The following is an 18,346-nucleotide window of genomic DNA, read 5'->3' on the forward strand; positions in this document are numbered from 1 at the left end:
ACACACATGTCCACTTTATTTTGGCCTGAGCAGTAATTAAAGCTGCAAAAACAAAACAAAACACCTTGAAAAATTCAATTATCCATCCTTTTAAACTCTTTGTGAATGTGATTTTTTTCCCTGCCTCTTGCCTAAGATGTTCCCCAAAGGTAGTGTCTTTTCCTGCGGTCTTCTTCAGAGGCTGTGTGTTAATAACATTCCCCAGCAGATGCCTTTGTTTTAGAGCGCCGAAGCCCTCCCCTCCTCTCCCGCCTGCCCAACCTCCTCTGGAGAGTTATCTAGACTGGCCAGGCAGAGCAGCGAAAGGTTTTGTTAAATTACCTCCAGTAATTAGCCCAGCACGTAGCATCACTGCTGTGCCCACACACACACACACACTGACGTGGGCATACGCTGCGGCTGCATGCTCGTCCGCTTTCATCCGTTGCATTCATCTCTACTTCAGCAGCAGTCGGGGGGGTGAGCCCCCCCACCCCGCCAGCGATGAGAGCCAGTCAAACTCCCTGTTGCTATGACTCACCAGGTACAGACACTTCCACTGAGCCAACTTTGATGAGTTTTTCGTTCATTGGTTTCTGTTTGCCAAAAATGTTTGGTCGGCCTTTAATTCTAAACGTCATATTGCAACAAATATAAACTGCAGAGGAATGAAGGGAAACAGGTTGAAGTGAAGGTTATCTGTCAGGTAATCGGAGGTTAAAAGGAGGAGATCAGCTCTTCTCTAAATTGGACGAATAAACTGCAAAGCAGGTTGTTGTTGAAGCATGGTTACGTTTTGTTGCCACATGGACAGTGCAAGACACAAAGTCTACATCAGGACGAGGTTGGATGGGTCAACAAAATAGAGCTGTGTTTGATTCCCATGCGGTGAAACCATCAGTTTATATGTAACCACGACAACAAAAATAATCTCATCCAGAGGAATTACTGACTTGCTTTAACTCAAATCCCGATCTTTTCCTAAACCAAAGCAAGACGTTCTTGTAGCATCTTTGCTTTAGTAACCATGGTGTTAAAGGTAGGTGCACCCCTGTCGGTAAGATCCACCTTTTTATCGTCGCAACCATGACAACTGAGGTCTGGCACATTGGCGATATTTCAGGAGACACTCCCATAGGTTATGAGGACGCTACAATATAATCTGTGAGTAAGTTCGTGCACCGTGATCCATTGTTCCAGTTTTAAAGTGATCAGAGATTGGATGCATTATTTCCCAATCACATATCTTTAGTTGATCAATAAGAGCATCCCTACTACTGTATGGGTGGTATTGTTTTTCTGGTTGTTCTTCCTGCTTCAGGCCACTTCGGAGTATATAATGCCCTTCAAACTAATGAAAACTAAGTCAACAGCAGCCACCTCCCAATATCTGTAATGAATGTCAGCAGGACTCAGTAGGTGAGCCGGTTCTCAGCTGATTCCCTGAGATCTGTGTGGAGCTAAATGTCTGATTACTGCGAACAAATAAAAACAAGGCTTCATGGACCTCTCGCCTCGCCTCCTCTCGCTGTGCTTCTCCTTCAACGAAAATTATTCATGACAACTGACTCACCAGTGGCTTCCTGCAACGTCCTGCAAGTTTAACTGCAAACTTTTTCTGCCTCCTTCCTAAAAACAACCGTGGACTCTCCTGATCCCATGGGCGACCGCACGATAAAGAAATCTTGCCACGAGAGACGTTATAAATAACAGAGATAATTTACTTCTAGTTATAAACAACACTTGAGACATTAAAGATGTAATTGTGTCACCTGTTGAAGGAGGTTGCTGCCTCACGTGCGTCTCCACAACAATTCGCTTCCAAATTTAAGTCTTTACCACGCAGCTATCGGAGAGGAATGATCATAATTGAACACAGCTCTGGTGTTTGGACCTTTGACCTTAGTTGTTCTTTGCCTGCAACACTTGACAGTCACTGAATTAAGGTTATCACACTCGTGCAATTGCTCTAGAAATCTGCCAAATGCCTTCAATTTGATGCGATACCCTGAGAGTGGAGGGAAGATAATGGTGCACCACAACCAACCACGTTAGATAAACCGGAGCTGCCCTCCCCCTCCCCCAACTCGCCATTTTTCACATTGCACGTCCTGATTTTCTCTCGTCCCACGGTATCTATAAATAAAAGCAGAGCATTAGGCGTCACAAAGGTAATCATCTGCCCGTGAGGCTGGGCCCGCAAGCTCCATTTGGCAGAAGCAGAGTGAATATATCTCATCGGTGGAGCAAGTTTGGACTTCCCACCGAGGCTATAAACAACTTTAATGATCTTCAGCTCCGTGTGCAGAGTCTGGCCCCCTGTATGCTCTGATCGTGGGTCTTAATACACTACTGTAGCGCCCTGATAAAACAGCATGGAAACAAGGGGAAGAACCTGCTCCGCGTCGCTCAATCTCCACGAGGAGATAGGATAGTGTGCGCTCACCGTCTGAGCTGGTGAAGGCACAGAAAGCTGAGGAGGAAGATCTAAATTGGATCTCTGCTCCTGGGCTGCTGCTGCTGCTGCTGCTGCCCTGACGGAGAGAAGGAGAGCAGGCCGGGAAGAATGGAGGAAAAGAAGAGTCGTGGTGGGAGAAGAAAAGGTAAAGCAGAGATGGAGGAGGCGGCGTAGGGCGCCTGATTTCCACAGCAAGCTGCATCTTTTCTTTTCTGCACAACAGCACACACGGCAACACCCACACAAACATGCAGAGGTACACAAAGACACACACTCATACATACCCTCACACACACACACACACACACACACACACACACACACACACACACACACACACACACACACACACACCAGAAGCAGCAGATAAGGCCAACAAAAAAAACCGCAGACGCCTGATAGGATCAGTAAAGTGCTAGTAAATTAGAGGGGAACACTACGGTGAAGTAAGAGTGTCAGACAGGAGACGAGAGAGGAAGCAAGAAGATACAAAGACCAGAGGAAAGATTCAAAGAAAAGTAAAGACAAAAGAAACAGGTTGATAAACAGCACAAAGGGGGGAAACAAAAAAGAACCTAAAAATGTGGTGTGGAAATAAAGGAAAAACTAATAGAAGTAGAAGTAGAGAGATAAAAGAAGCAAGAGAGAGATGAAAACAAAATGAGGTGCAAAGGGAAGAAAAAGACGGAGAAGATGAGAAACATCAGAGATGAGGGAGGAGAAGTGAGAGGAGGAGGGATAATTCCTGTCGGAGCGGCGGTTTGATTAGCTGCTGATCTTCCCCAGGGGCCCCGCGGCCTCTGCTGGGACTAACCTTGTGTTTGGGAGCCCGAGCGCCCCTTGAGATGCATGGCCCCTGTCAGAGACGAGGGGCCCCGGAGCCACGCTGCAGAAACAGCCCTATAATTCTGCACTACATCTGCATTCAGAGGTCATTCATCACAAAGTGCACAGTCACAGGTACGCCCGCCTACGCCCCCCCCTCGGCCCCCCCACCCGCGCCTGCCGAATGCTCAACCGCAATTTCTGTAACTCTATAACTAAATGTTCTCTGCTGCTGCCTCCGTGCACAGTATCGGCATTTAAATCTGCTCTAACCTGCTGCAACTCCACCGGCGCCTCCAACTCTGCTCTATAATTAAGTCTCCAACGGCTTGATATTTACCTTTAAATACAATTTCTAACTTCAACAGACTCGGTTCCCTTCTGTTAATCTGATATTGCTCTACAGTGAAATCCACTGTAGTTAAACTTTAATTTTGCAGCTATAGATCTCTTTGTGAGAATCAAACCCAAACAGCCAGAGAGTCACCGCCTGTTGCTAAAGACTGGAAAGTCTGGAAATGAAAAAACAATCTGGAGGTGTGACCGTGGACGGACGTTGAGTTTACCTCATCGCTCCCCCCACATCAGCTGCTGGTTGCACGACACAAGTGAACCTCCCCACCACACTGCTGCTGTTTGAATTGCATTGTGGGTAATGTAGGTTTTAATATGAGAGAAGACGGCGCCATGGAGCAACACATTGACTTTGTGCATTTGGATTTGCACTGAAAATCCTGTGCTACATGTGAGGAGGGTAATGCAATGGGGGCCCATCAAAACACAGATAAATACTGTCAACACACACAGTTGGTCAGTTTGTCGATAATCACAAGAAATAAAAGCCTCGTAAACTGAGCATGTAGTTCATTTGATTTGATTTAATTTGATTTGCAGTGCTTTTCTGTTCTGATGAGCTGGAGGTGAAAGTCATTTTGTTCTGTGGTGCTCGCAGTGGGGAAAGATTACACTGTAAAAAACTAAAGAGCAAACAAAGATTTCACTTAAACTTGAATCTTCCTCAGTATATTTAACATTTTTTGGGGGGTGAAGAAGCGTCTGTTTTTATTCTAATCATCACCGTGTTTCACAACATCGATTCTTCTGACTGTGACTCCACCGACCACCGAGGACGGCTGATATTTCTTCTTTTAGTGGAAGTGCTTTGTTTTCCTCACTGTATAAATATGATGTGTCCTGTTTTCTTAATCACCAGATCCCCCCAGTATTGAAGCTGTGTGTGTGTCGTCTGTCTCGGCCGAGATAATTGAACACAGTGATGGAGGATGTGGTGAAGAGTTTAAGAAATAGTTCCTACAAACTGTGCACACTGAAGCTTTTGTATTAATCAGAGCAGCTTGGACATACTGTAGTTCCTGCCTGGAGAGAATTTTTTTTTTTTTTCCCCAAAAATGCTTTGAGCATCACAAACAAAAGTTGTGCTGGTTACTGAAGTTTCACAGAAAGATATCTGCAAACCTCTGCACGGCTGTAAACCAATACTAGCGAGAAAATGTGTTTCAGTGATTTGGAAGTATAGGAAATCTGATTTCCCTGAAGCATCGTGATAAACAAAGAGCCGCAGTTTGAAAAAGACAGAACTTGTCTTTCTGTCTTTCACTCTTTATGTTGCTCTCCTATATAAATGGATGAGGTCCAATCTGCTGCTTTTTTTTTTGACAGAACTTTTTTACCTTCAGTTTCTGCCTGTAATTCAAACACACAGATGGCTGGATGGACCAAAACAGCACTGTTTTTGTAAGATGAGTCATAACTTTAATAGTGCCCCTAATGTTCTTTATTTTCATGCCAACAAACATTTCCATTTCCTGCAAGTAGGCGTTTATTTTATTTTTTTTCCCAAATGAAGAATCTCTCTTGTGTTAGAATAAAAACTTTCTGCTTATTTCTGAGCACAGTCTTAATCTACATTACCTTCCTCTCATCTGCATGTGTTTAACTTCAGGGTTAACTGAATTCAATCCCATTAGAATTCACTGCCTACCCACAATAACTGGCTGCAACTGGTATAATGTGCTGCGTTACTCATCAGCGGCCCACTTTCATCGGCGTTCGGCCTTCGCTCGGGCCCGCCAAGTGTACACTGCGTTGACCCTCATTAGGTGTACTAGACCTGCACTACACTTCAAACTCTCCTCTCTAAGTGAGCTCAATTTTAGATTCCTTGGCTCGCTGCAAACTCACAGAACCACCTCAAAGAGTTCAGGCTCAGAGATGACGTGAAACAGATGGTGTGAGGAATATCTCTCACTTTAGTGGCTGTAATCACAGAGACCACAGCGAAGAGGCCACGCGGCTCAGCTCCCTCTCCAGAGAGAGAGGATGAGTGACAACGTCCATGAAAGATGACGTTTCCCTGCTCAAGAGCCTGACTAAAAAAAGAAAGAGAAAAAAGAAAAAAAAGGTGGATGTCTGCGGCGGCGAGGTGGTGAAAAAGGTTGCGCTCACCTTGACGTTTCCTCCTATCAGGTCAGGCGGCTCTTCGTCCGTCTCCAAGGCGACGTTGATGGTGGCGAAAGGCCGGCTCGCCATCTGCTGCATCTCCCTCAGCAGTTGCTAGGGAAAAGGAGGAAGAAGAGGAGGAGAGCGAAGGTCACTCACAGGTAAACACACACAATGTCCACTGTCTGTTCTCCAATCAGCTGCCCAGTGTGACTCCAGTGTTTGTCTCTGGAGGCTGAGTGCAAGTTAATAAAACATGGGGACATTGTGCAAGTGTTATTCACACACAAGTGCATACAGGGACCAAACACAAGACTGAGATATCATGAAGTTTATATATGACTAAAGTGTTTGCAGACAGAGACTTATGTAAGCTTCAGTCTATTTTCTTTTTTTTTCTTATTTTGAAGCTCTGCTTTGGTCTCCACCAACTCTGCAGGGAAACAATCAGCTACTGTATTAACCAGCTTCCTATGTTTAATCCATTTACACCCTAAATAATGACTGTTGCACAACACATTACAGAATTATTTAATAACTTTTGCTTTTGTGTTGTAGTGTTTTAAGTGGTGCAGCAAAATTTCTACTACTTTTTTATTAGCTGGCAGTAAAAATCACGTTCTATACACACTTTTTTTTAATGAAAATGTCTTTCTGTGCTTGTCAGATGAATATAGTGAAGTGAAAATGCATCAGTGTAGAAATATAAATGACTATATAATGGAAACAATCCAGTAAAGCACAAGGACCTCTAAACTGTAAGTGCATAAATGTACTTAGCGGTAACTTTCCACTACTGCAAAGTGGAGGCACCGTCTCACTTTGTTCTGATTTATAACATGGACCTTGGCCAAAGGAAGAGGAGGAGGAGGAGGAGGAGGAGGTGGGAGGTGATTATGAGGGAGCGAAGGAGGGGAAGAGGAGAGGACGGCAGGGAAGGAGGAAGAGGAGTTTGAGGCAAGCCTAAGACCATAGTGAAGAAGCCGATGTAGCTGCATCTTCGCCTGTCAAAGAGCTATGAATAGAGAAACAAAAACGCTGTCAAAGTGTGCCGAGACACTAAGACCTGAACACCAGCAGCGAGAACCTTGAACAAAACAATAAGACCTGCAACCGCTGTACAAGCAGGAAAAACGCTGACAGAAATGAGACACAAAAAAAAAGTCAAACAGCATCTAACTGATCATAAAGGAAGTCAAACAGCAACAGCAGAGCGCTGATGTGTGTGGTGACAGACAATCAAAAGAAGTTTGACACAATCTATTGGCCTCTGTCTCATTACGGCGAGTCGCTGCCAGAGAGGAGGAGGTGCAAAAGGGCAGCGCAGCAGTTCAGCTTCAAAGTACACACACGGCAGAAATCACACGTGGCATTTCTGCGTCCAGGCGTGTTCACACAGGGGTGGGAGGGGGGAGGTGGGGGGTCAGGGCCCATGCTCGTGAAGGGACGGCCTTCCAGTCAATTAATCTTCCTTCCAATCCATCTTCCTTCATGTGATGTCTCATAATCATATCCTTACCAAGTGTGCCACAGAAATAGCGTGATGGGAAGTCTCTCTCTGTCAAACAATGAAGCCTGACAAGAGAATAAAATAAAATAAAAACGTCTAAATTTAATGTCCTGGATTCTCTTTGTGGAGCGAGCCAGCTCATTAAATTCCTGTGGATGTGTGCCTGTACCCAAATCTCTGTGCACTACTCTGTGTTGTAACAGCTGGGCTAACAGGAGCTGCTCCCTCGTTTTTTATTTTAGTTTTTTTTTACTGGAGTCAGTTCTTTTAAAAAGAAAATGTTGAACTTTTTAGGGAATGTGTTTATTTGCATTTTTTTTTGAGAAATAAACAAAAAGATCAGATCTTTTTTCTCAAGTTTGTCTCATTAAAATGAAGCTACAGCCAGCGGCTACTTAGCTTGCATGGAGGCAAAGGGCTTTTTGTTTTACCACTTGTTTTACTTTATTTTCATTTAACCATGTTTAACTGGTAAAAAACTTGGACAAAGTATATTTATAACCTTTGACAGGGACACACTCGCTGTTTATCCCCTAATTTTTTCATGCTAAGACTAGCTAAACTAAGCTAAGCTAACTGCTAGCTCAGAGTGCATGAATCTTTGTACCAGACTCTCAGCCACTAAATAGGCCTATTATTTACATCCATTTCAAAGACACTAAATATTTGCAGATTACAGTTAATGAAATATGAGAATAAACTTTCCTTTAATTAATCACATAACGACGGAGGGGCGTTTTCTTTGATGGTTCAACAGATAAATCGAGTTTCGACACATCTCTCAGAGATCATTTCTTCTTGTTCGTGACATTTTAAATATCAAAGGAAAGAATCAATTAATCGTAAAAATGTAACCGACGGATTTAAGTGCAACATAATTGTTTTAATGACGGTCTGAGGTCACGCAAAGATGAAATGGTTGACCTTAAATAGTAACACACATACTGTATAACACACACACCCTCTCACACAGACACTATTTATTCACACAGCAGCTAGAGCAGCCTTTTAAATTGTAGCTTACTGTAACCTGCCTGCAGCCAGTTAAATGTCAACTGATAGAAGACAGTGGGGAACTGTTACCTGGAAACTGCCCGGAAAGTGCTTTAAACACAGCTTCTATCTTATTTAGACAATAACAACATCATGAAGACATTCCCATGAGCCTCCGGGGCTCGTCATAGCACAGAATCAGCTCATCTAAAAAAAATCTCCAGTGACCTATTCTTTGTAAACCTACGTACATGTGGCCGGTGTTTTAAAAGCGTCTCAGGATACAGTCTGTGGTCCAGGGTGGAATCCAGGCAGGACGCCGCCCTCAGGTGGTTTAGGAGCTTCTGTCGTTTTGTTTTCTTTGTGTATGGGTTTTGTGGTTTATTTATGGTTTACTTAAACTGACATACAAATGGACCTGTGGAGATTTGAACTCCATCACATCCATCCTTCCTGGCCTCCAGGATGTGAAAATGCTGGACGGCTTAGGATGAATGACAAGAAGACAGAGGAGATTGTCTTCTGTCTGTGATCCGTCATGCCAGTGTTTAAAATCTGTGATTCAGGACTGGATCTGTGGTGAAAGGCTGCATCTTCATCTGAGGGACAGAACAGAACATCCTGTCTCACTGGACCTGGGTTTTGGACACTTCTATTACTATTCAACTCTTTGCCTGCTGTAAAGTCTTCCAGATCACAGACGCTGTGGACAAACATGTTGCCTGTTAAACTAGAGACACGACGGCTGTCTGCGCACGGGGATGAAAACGTGAGGTGCAATGAGACATCAGACATTTTTAATGACCTTTAATTTAGTCATTGTATTGTTTTTGTCTTTTATTTCATTCCTGAATACGTCTTAGAAGTTTTGCTAACTTTTAATGCTCTGCCTTTTATTTGTGGTTTTCCTGCTGATGTCTGGTCGACTCCAGCTGTTTTTAAAATGAGCCACATGAATTAACTTGATTTGACTTGTTTTTTTGATTTGAATGAATCACTCATTACTCAACTTCTCTTTTTAACCACATTTGCTCTCTGACAACAATGCAAGTCAGTTTTTGAATAACAGAACTGGCGTTGCGTGCTTCCTGCTGCTACTTTTTCAAAAGGCTTTAACTGAGCTCTTATGATATTTTTGGAAAATAAAAAGCTTTATTATTATTAAATTAATAACATTAAAGTGGTTAATAAAGCCAGAGATGGAATAAGAACGTCACTTAGTGTGGAGGAGATACAATGTAAGAGAGGGTTTATTAAAAGCTCTCACTTCAAAACGGAAAAATAAAAAACAAATCTGAAAAACTGCAGGCAGGCGCTAAAAATAGAAACAGTGTGAATAATTATAGCAGAACTATAACACCCATAAAGTATGAATGAATCCAAACACAATGGCAGAGAGTTGCCTCATTACCATACGCACAAATAAAAACAGGCTGAAGCATCCGACACGCCCGGTCCGACGTCTTGAATCTGTGTCTCTGGCGCCGCAGCAGTCAGCGCACACTAACAAATGAAAACGCAAATGAGCAACTCGTTGTGCCGAGTCCCGATTTGTCATGATTAGACTTCCCACTGCGTGAAGCATCCGTTGCAACCTTTGTCAGTGCAGCAACACAACACACCTCTACACCAATTATTTTATAACACCAACTCCTATTAGGTAATAATCAAATCTGTATTTTTTTTTTTTATAAAACTTAATGCTCCTGCTATAAATCAGGTTTCCCTCTGAGGAAGATGATGAAACTCTTAATGAACTTCTGGCAGGAAGGGCCTCGCTCACTAGAGCTGGATGCAGCAGCATCACTTCAGCCTGGACCAGCGTGGCAAACAGCGCTGAATGCAGAGGAGCTGAGAATCTGCATGCAGGCAACATCCTTTTCATAAGCGGAGCTCCTTGAACAGCACAAAGCAACAGAATTGATTTAGTGGATAAAGAGCAGATGGAGGAGCATCTGAATGTTGCAGTAAACAAACTTTATAGATTCAGTCCACCTCCCTCTGCCTCTCTGCAAACAGCCCGCTCTCATGTCTGACACACAGGTAACCTTTATTTAAACAGCCATGTATAGCCTAATTCCTGTGTGTTTTATTTATTCATTTTGCGCGTGTGTGTCATATTCACAGTCGCATAACTCTGCCGGGAATCGTCCACAATCAATAGCTTGTAACACTGAACAATAAGCGGCTTTAACGGAGAAGTTTCTGAATGGATGCGAGTGTGAAAGCTGCAATAAAAAGTTTCTCACTTCAAGGGCAACTTTTTCTTTGCTTTAAGGACAATTCATCAACCGAGACTGAACACATTTTCAATGGTTTTTTAGAATAAAAGCCAAGACCGAATCAATTTCTGTGAAATAAAAAAATAAAGTAAATCAAAATCTGTTTAACACTCAGATGTCTGCATGACTGTTTTTTTTTACTCATCAGAGGACTGTGGTGTGATTTTAGCATGTTTCAGGATTCGTGTTTTCAACTGAACTCCACTTCTAAAATATAAATGAAGTCGCTTCATTGATTTTCTCAGTCACTTGGAGGCAGAACAGAACAAGCTGGTAACTCATAATCAACACATTACTTACTACGCTACTGAAACAACTCCGTCTCGTAACGTTCTCATAGCATGGTGAATGTGCAGGTCACAACTTGTCCACCAGAGCGTGTTGGAGTTGTTGGATTGTGTATTTGATGAGTTTGAAAGGGAAACCAAGAAATCCCATTAGCCTCCGAGCAGCTCGCGGCTCTGCTCCGCCGTTCTAAAAATAGCTTGCACTGACAATAACAAACAGTAACAAACCTACTGCTATGACTATAGGGATTATGGCAATGGGCCAATTTGCCAAAATGTTGAACTATCCCTTTAATGTTCACCTGGTAAATCCAATATTCACTCTCCTTTTAGCTCTTGGTTTGGTCTTCACCAACTCCTGGGGACAACTAGAGGAGCGACCAGCTCTCGGCTAAAGTATTGAATTATCAGCCGTCTGCATCCCATTGCTATTATTGTTTCAAATAAACAACATTTTCACAGCCGGGGTCTTATTTGCATCATCATTACAATTGGTTATGATAACATTTGACTTGCAAAATCCCCCTCCGAGGTTCTGGGAACACAGACAATCGAGTCCAACAGTGGACGATATACACGGGGGCAGTCGGATGGTCAGAGACGTAATAAAACAACCATGTCATCATGTCGGTTGAATCCAGAACTGTTTGTGATTGAAATGTTATCAGCATGGACAGGAGTGCTGGACAAACACAGCGAAAACAAATACACACAACACCACTGAGAAAAAAAAAAAAAAGAAAACAAGATTTCCTTCAACTGGAAACAAATAGAAGCACAAATGTGATTTAGCTGTGTTACGAAAATGAGTTCCTGTCTACAAATGACAATCTGTTTTCCACCACAACTACACTGGGCAGTCGCTCTGAGCGCTCGAAACCATCTGTCCATTTGATTTCCAGCCCTCCTCTCTAACCCCTGCGACTGCCCCCGTCAGGTAAAGGAGACGTAATTTGGAGAACAACCATCCTGGAGAGAGTCCTACAGAAGATACAATTTGCACAAATCTCATTACGCCATGCTGCGAGTAGGCAGCCGCTGTAGAGCAAACACTCAGCGCTCCAAAGATAACCAGAAGCCAGAGGAGTTACAGTGCAAGTCGCCTACTTCTCAAATTGGCTCTCAGTTTTCTGCAGGGTAGTCAGAGTGTGTGTGTGTGTTTGTGTGTCAGTGGTTGTGTGTGTGCGAGTGAGAGAGAGAGCCAATATCTGACTACGGCAGAGTGAGCTGTGCATATATAAACCTAATTATGTGAGATGTGTGCATAGAGGTCGACACACGTGCACTCACACACATGCATGCAGGCAGGTTGGAGATACCTGCACATGAGCGCCCATCTAGGTATGTGTGTGTGTGTGTTTTCACAAATGCAAATGAATTCTCTCAAAACACACACAAGCTGAATTAATTCTGTATAAACAAAAGCACGACTGAATGTGCCTGCAGGTAAATTTAGACTGTTTGAATTAAATGCACATATGTTACAATTAAAATACATGAGCAGTCACAGTCACATGACCAGAACAGGAATGGTGCTAAAACAAACAACTGTATTAACTGATCGACCAATCATTAGAAAACTGGTCAATAAGTGATATAATCATTGTTTTTTATTCAAGCTAAAATGCAAAATAACAAATGATTCCTTAAATCCTTCCCTACTGTTTGTGTGTTATTCTGTATCTAATGGCTTTGATGTATGTTGCTTTGTATTTCATTTATTCTATCTCCCTTGTTAAGTGTCCTTGAGTGACATCAAAGGCACTTTTAAATATTATTATTATACGATTATTTGTGTGTTTTTGTATCATTTTAATTCAATATTGTGTGATTTTGGACAAGTTGAAGTCGTCTCATCTGTGAAGCTGCAGGAGCCACCACTCATTCTGACGTTTTACACAGTAAGTGATTGATTAACTAAACTTGTGTAAATTGATTTTCGGCCACTTGGGGGATAAAACATTAGCATTTTTTACTTGGATTCATGCTTGCACCACCTGGTGAATGCCAGTCAAAATATTCATGCTTTGTTGGGTTTTTTTAAAGCACATTTTGGTCTCAAGAGGTGAGTCTGTGCCCTTTTAAGATGCTAAATGTTTTGTTGTGCTCACCAGCAAGTTGCTAAGTTTGTCGGACTAAAGTTTGGTGCTGAACAGACAAACTACAGTGAGTACATAGAGTTTTTTGTTTGTTCTTTTGCTGATGATAGCAGTGAGAGCGAACAACAGGAGTAAAGTTGTGAAGCTGGAAACCAAAGCAATGAGTGGAACAGTCATTTGCGCCATTGTTGAGGTTCAAATAATGAATATAGCAGCTTTAAAAGCGATCGACAGGTTGTGCAATATTGTCAAAAACCATTCGATGGGGCTTCGATTAAAGTTGGGGATTTAAATGCTTTCATTCACATTCACAATCACACACACACATTAGCTGTCTGAGGGAACTGTGTTTGAGCATTCGCAGTGAGCAGTGGTGTGCCAAAGAGATTGAGTGCATCAGCAGAGCGCAAAAGGGGGGGAGGAAAGGAGGGAGGGAGGGAGGTTGAGGGCGAGGAGGGGAGGGGAGGGGGGCAAAATGCAGAAGAAAAACCGAAGAGAGGGAAAATGAGACAAAAGAGAAATAAGGGAGGATGTTGGAGAGGGACAAGTGATGGCAAACAGCAGCAGAGGAGGAAAAAAAAAACGGGAACAGAAAGAAAGACAAAGGCGTTCAAAGAGTTCGCCCCTGGGAAGAGGGGATGGAGTGCTGGAGCGGCTGGGCTCAGAACACACACACACACACACACACACACACACACAGATAAACGCACACATCCCGCGTGCAGCTATACTGCCGCACATGGACGGACACACACACGCACACACGCAGCACTACATCAAGCCATTTATTTATTGATGCGTCTGTTTAAAAATGCTGTTGGTGGGAGAGCTCTCAATCATCCTTCAGCTTCAGTGAAGGGAAGCTGCGGAGCGAGATGCACAGAGGGGAGGAGGGAGGGAGGGAGGGAGGGAGGGAGAGAAGGAAGGAGGGAGGGAGGAGAGTGTGGAGAAAGAGGAGAGAGGAAATCTTTGTCTGTGAAACGACGTTAGCTGCTCGCTGCTTCTCTCTTGCTTCATCTTTCCATCTCTCCAGCAGTGAGGTGGGGGGTAGAGGAGGCACGCTGTGAATACTGACAAGGGAGAAGGCTTTGATCCCTCCCTCCCTCCCTCCCTCCCTCTCTCCCTCCCTTCTCTACATCTTTTTGTCTCTCTCCCTCTCTTCTCTACCTCCATCACTCCCCCAACTCTTCCTCTCTTCTCCCTCCCAGCCTCCTGCCGCCTGCGTCAGGCACCTCTCCATCCATCTCCCTCTCCCTCTCCCTCTCCCTAAATCTGTTTACCCCTCGCCCCCTTCTCCTGTACGTATATACTGTATACTTTCCCCGCCGCCTCGGCCACAGCGCTGATCAATACTCCATCAAAGTGAGGCGCACAACCAAAAAGCAGAAGAAAAGAGGAATGCAGAAAATAAAGATTGCGAGGAGATAAAATGGGGTAAAAAAAAGGGAAGGGACGAGAGGTTAAAACAAAGGAGACAGACACTCAAATAAGGCAATTACTGAGAGGATTCACTGAGAGAGCGTTTAACCAATCAGCACAGAGAGCACTCGGGCCAACTCTGTCTCAAGTGGCTCGTTGTGTTTTCTTATAACGAGTCACTTGGACAGTTACACCGAGAGTCTTCGCTCTTTTTTCTCTGAGTGAACTGTGGGAGAGTGAGGAAAGAAAGAGTTATGAGGACGTGCAGAGTGGATCTGACATGTGATAGCCGGCAGCTACTGGACCACAGCGCAGCACGAGAGAAAAAAACAACAACATATAGATTTATTCAAAAGGAGGCAACAGTTTGTTCTGAAACTTTCTTTTTCTTTTTTTTTTATTGTGTAGAGACAAACAACATAAGACAGATGTGGTGATGACAAAAAGACAAACAAAACAAAACAAACAAACAATTAGACAAACAAACAAAAAAACGTACAAGACAACACAGAGTAACAGATGTGACCAACATATAGAATGGAACTTAAAGGGATAGTTCAACATTTTGGCAAATTGGTCCATTGCCATAATCCCTATAGTTTTAGCAGTAGGTTTGTTACCTTAAAGGGATAGTTCAACATTTTGGCAAATTGGCCCATTGCCATAATCGCTATAGTCATAGCAGTAGGTTCATTACCTTTAATTGTAGGTGTAAGCTATTTTCAGTATGGCGGAGCGCAGCAGCTGGCTGCTCAGAGCTACGCTATGGAGGCTAAGGGAATTTCTTGGTTTCCCTCATTAAACTCATCAAATTCAACATCCCAAAACTCCACAGCGCTTTTGTAGACAAGTTGTGACTTGCACAACCACCACGCTATGAGATAATGACGGAACGATACGAAACGGAGCCGTTTTCGAGGTAAATACAGGGTAAATACGGAGACTGCTTGCTGAAAAACTGTCCCTGAACGCAACGCGCATCAGCAGTTTTGTATGAATTTACCTCGAAAACGGCTCCGTTTCGGATCGTTCCGTCATTATCTCATAGCGTGGTGGTTGTGCAGGTCACAACTTGTCTACAAAAGCGCTGTGGAGTTTTGGGATTTTGTATTTGATGAGTTTAATGAGGGAAACCAAGAAATTCCCTTAGCCTCCATAGCGTAGCTCTGAGCAGCCAGCTGCTGCGCTCCACTGTACTAAAAATAGCTTACACCTACAATTAAAGGTAACGAACCTACTGCTATGACTATAGCAATTATGGCAATGGGCCAATTTGCCAAAATGTTGAACTATCCCTTTAAATTGTCGGTATATGCTATTTTTAGAACGGCGGAGCAGAGCCGTGAGCTGCTCAGAGCTACGCTACGGAGGCTAATGGGATTTCTTGGTTTCCCTCATCAAACTCATCAAATACACAATCCAACAACTCAAAAACGCTCTGGTGGACAAGTTGTGACCTGCACATTTACCACGCTATGAGATAATAACAGAACGATACCAGACAGAGTTGTTTTAGAGGTAAATGCAGAGACTGCTTGCTGAAAAACTGCCCCCGACGGGAACGCGCATCAGCGGTTTTGCATGAATTTGCCTTTCTGGATTGTGTATTTGATGAGTTTGATGAAGGAAACCAAGAAATCCCATTAGCCTCCGTAGCGTAGCTTTGAGCAGCTTGCAGCTCTGCTCCGCTGTTCTAAAAATAGCTTGCACCGACAATTAAAGGTAACAAACCTACTGCTAAAACTATAGGGATTATGGCAATTTGCCAAAATGTTGAACTATCCCTTTAAAAGACAATAACATGCTGTGATGATTCAGGGTCAGGCAGTGTGATGCAACTACTAACAAAGGCAATAATAATAATGATAATAATAATAATGGAAATAATAGTAATAATAATAGTAACAAAGACATTAATAGAAATAATAGAGGTCTGAAACTTTGTGACGAGTAGATGCACAGGACGGATGATGAGACTTTGTGGCCGGCTGTCTGTCTCCTCTGATGTCCCTGTCAGAGTTAACACCTGGCCCTGCTCCAGCTCCTCTCTGCTCACATCTATAATATGTAAACAGGAACATCAGAGCAGCCGCTGACACTGTTTGCATAATCATGACACGTCCATAACTCTGTTTTTAACCTTATCAACATGCTTTATTCAGTACTGTGGGTCAGTGTTACTGACTCAACTCATTACTGTCAATACATCATGTTGTTTTGTACCTGCGCTGTACTTGTTTTATAGATGGAGCTGCCAGAACAGATCTGGTCAAAACTCAGGTTCATGTTTATCACAATCAACATGTAAACATAATTTTGAAGTCCTGCTGTCTTAATCTGTTGAATCGTTTGAAGCCAAGAGGAACAAAAAACTGTTCCCCAGACTCATGATATGTTTAAATATTTAGGTTTTATGACAACTGAGCAAATATCTGCTCAAGAAAAGGCACACAGTCAAAAGGTCCACAACAAATTCCCTCCTCCATTAAAAGTAAGATGAATTTACTTCATCTGCCTTGTTTTGATCAGTAGAAGCAATAAACTGGAGTGGAGGGCCAGTGCTGCAATATATCAATGTTCTACTTTTATAATCTCAACCACAAAAAACAAAAAATCATAACAACAAGTCTGTCTCCTCCACCGCTCTCACTGGTTGTGTTACTGACAGAACAGGTAAAAGTCTCACACCCACTGTGTTGCTGCATCATGATGTGTCACGCTGCGTCACGTCACGCTGTAGCATGTCATCGTTCATCTGTGGCTCACACCAGATATGATGTTCACACAGGAGGAGGAGGAGGAGGAGGAGGAGGAGGAGGAGGAGGAGGAGGAGGAGGAGGAGGAGGAGGAGGAGGAGTCAATGTGCAGGAGCCGGGACGTGAGAAAACTTTGCTGCTGGTGCTCGGAAACAGGACTCATGTGCAGGACAGGACAGATATGGAGATGAACGTGTGATGCTCATTCTGCACAGGCATGTGGAGGTTAAGCAGCAGAGCTCTTTGCCTTATAAAACACCCACACACACACGGGAAAAAAATAAAAAAAATCTCACAAGAACTTCAACTTGTGCTAATATTAAACTAAAATACTTTCAAATGTTTCCAGAGAACAGATCTACAACAGTTAGCTCACATTAGAGGCGTCAGAGTTGTTGACTTTAGTAAGACAGAATAAGGAGTGAAGTGAGGTGGGTCTGAAGTTAAAACAGAGGCTGATGGAGAAGATAAGACGGCTGCAGGAGGGAAGAGGGAAGAAAAGTGAAGAAAGAAGAAGAAAAAGAAGATGAAGAAGATGAAGACAGCCCGGGACGAGATGAAACAGCATCTCAAAGTACAGGAGCAGGGGTTTGACAGAGGTCCTGGGCTTATGATAAGCCCTGTACCACAGCCATGATGGACAGGTGGTGGGGTGGTGGGGGGGGGGGGTGTTACTAGGCCGAACGAGGGTCACACACAGTGCAGCGGGGTTGAGATGATAAACCAGCCTCCAGCTACATCCAGAGCAATGAGGCTCTGGCTCTGATCCAAACTCTAATTATATTCACCATCTCTGTGGAATTAAGATTAGCAGGGTTTAGATGTGTTTTGGGAACTGTGAGACAAAAAGCCACACACATACACTCTCACTCTCTCTCTCACACACACACACACACACACACTTGTAAAATGTGAATGACACCAGTGCAATCGCTGCACTGAATCGAAATGTGGGAAGCAGCTGGAATAAAATTCAACCAGTCATGCAGTCGACTCACGCCCAAATACTGCAACGTACAAACTTTTTCTTCCTCCACAAACGCACACACACACGTGATGCAGCTAAAACTCAAACACATATATGTTTGGTTTTCTTCCACTCGTGCACACGTTTGTGTTAAAGGTATAATACGTAGGAATTCCCCCCATCTAGCGGTGTCGGTTGCATATCGGAACGTATTCTTGATGTTGCATTCACCTGAAATTGGGCAGACGTCAGACTATGTAAATGGTGATGTTGTATTGTTTACCTGACCCACGTTTTACCGTCTTTTTCTC

The 18,346-nt window shown here is 43.4% G+C and overlaps 1 protein-coding gene across 3 annotated transcripts in view; it reads right to left on the reverse strand.

Annotated features, from left to right (window-relative positions):
* The window catches only part of atrn (attractin), a 151,468-nt gene that overhangs the window by 14,188 nt on the left and 118,934 nt on the right, over positions 1-18,346 (reverse strand). For all 3 annotated transcript variants that reach the window (XM_085767215.1, XM_085767217.1, XM_085767216.1), the window contains exon 27: positions 5,729-5,836. In XM_085767215.1, coding sequence (XP_085623341.1) covers positions 5,729-5,836 — 108 coding nt within the window. The remainder of the gene's footprint in view (positions 1-5,728; positions 5,837-18,346) is intronic.

The sequence above is a fragment of the Trachurus japonicus genome, chromosome 22 (assembly GCF_045865225.1).
Source record: "Trachurus japonicus isolate A0001 chromosome 22, Traja_1.0".
In the NCBI taxonomy this organism is placed as follows: domain Eukaryota; kingdom Metazoa; phylum Chordata; class Actinopteri; order Carangiformes; family Carangidae; genus Trachurus; species Trachurus japonicus.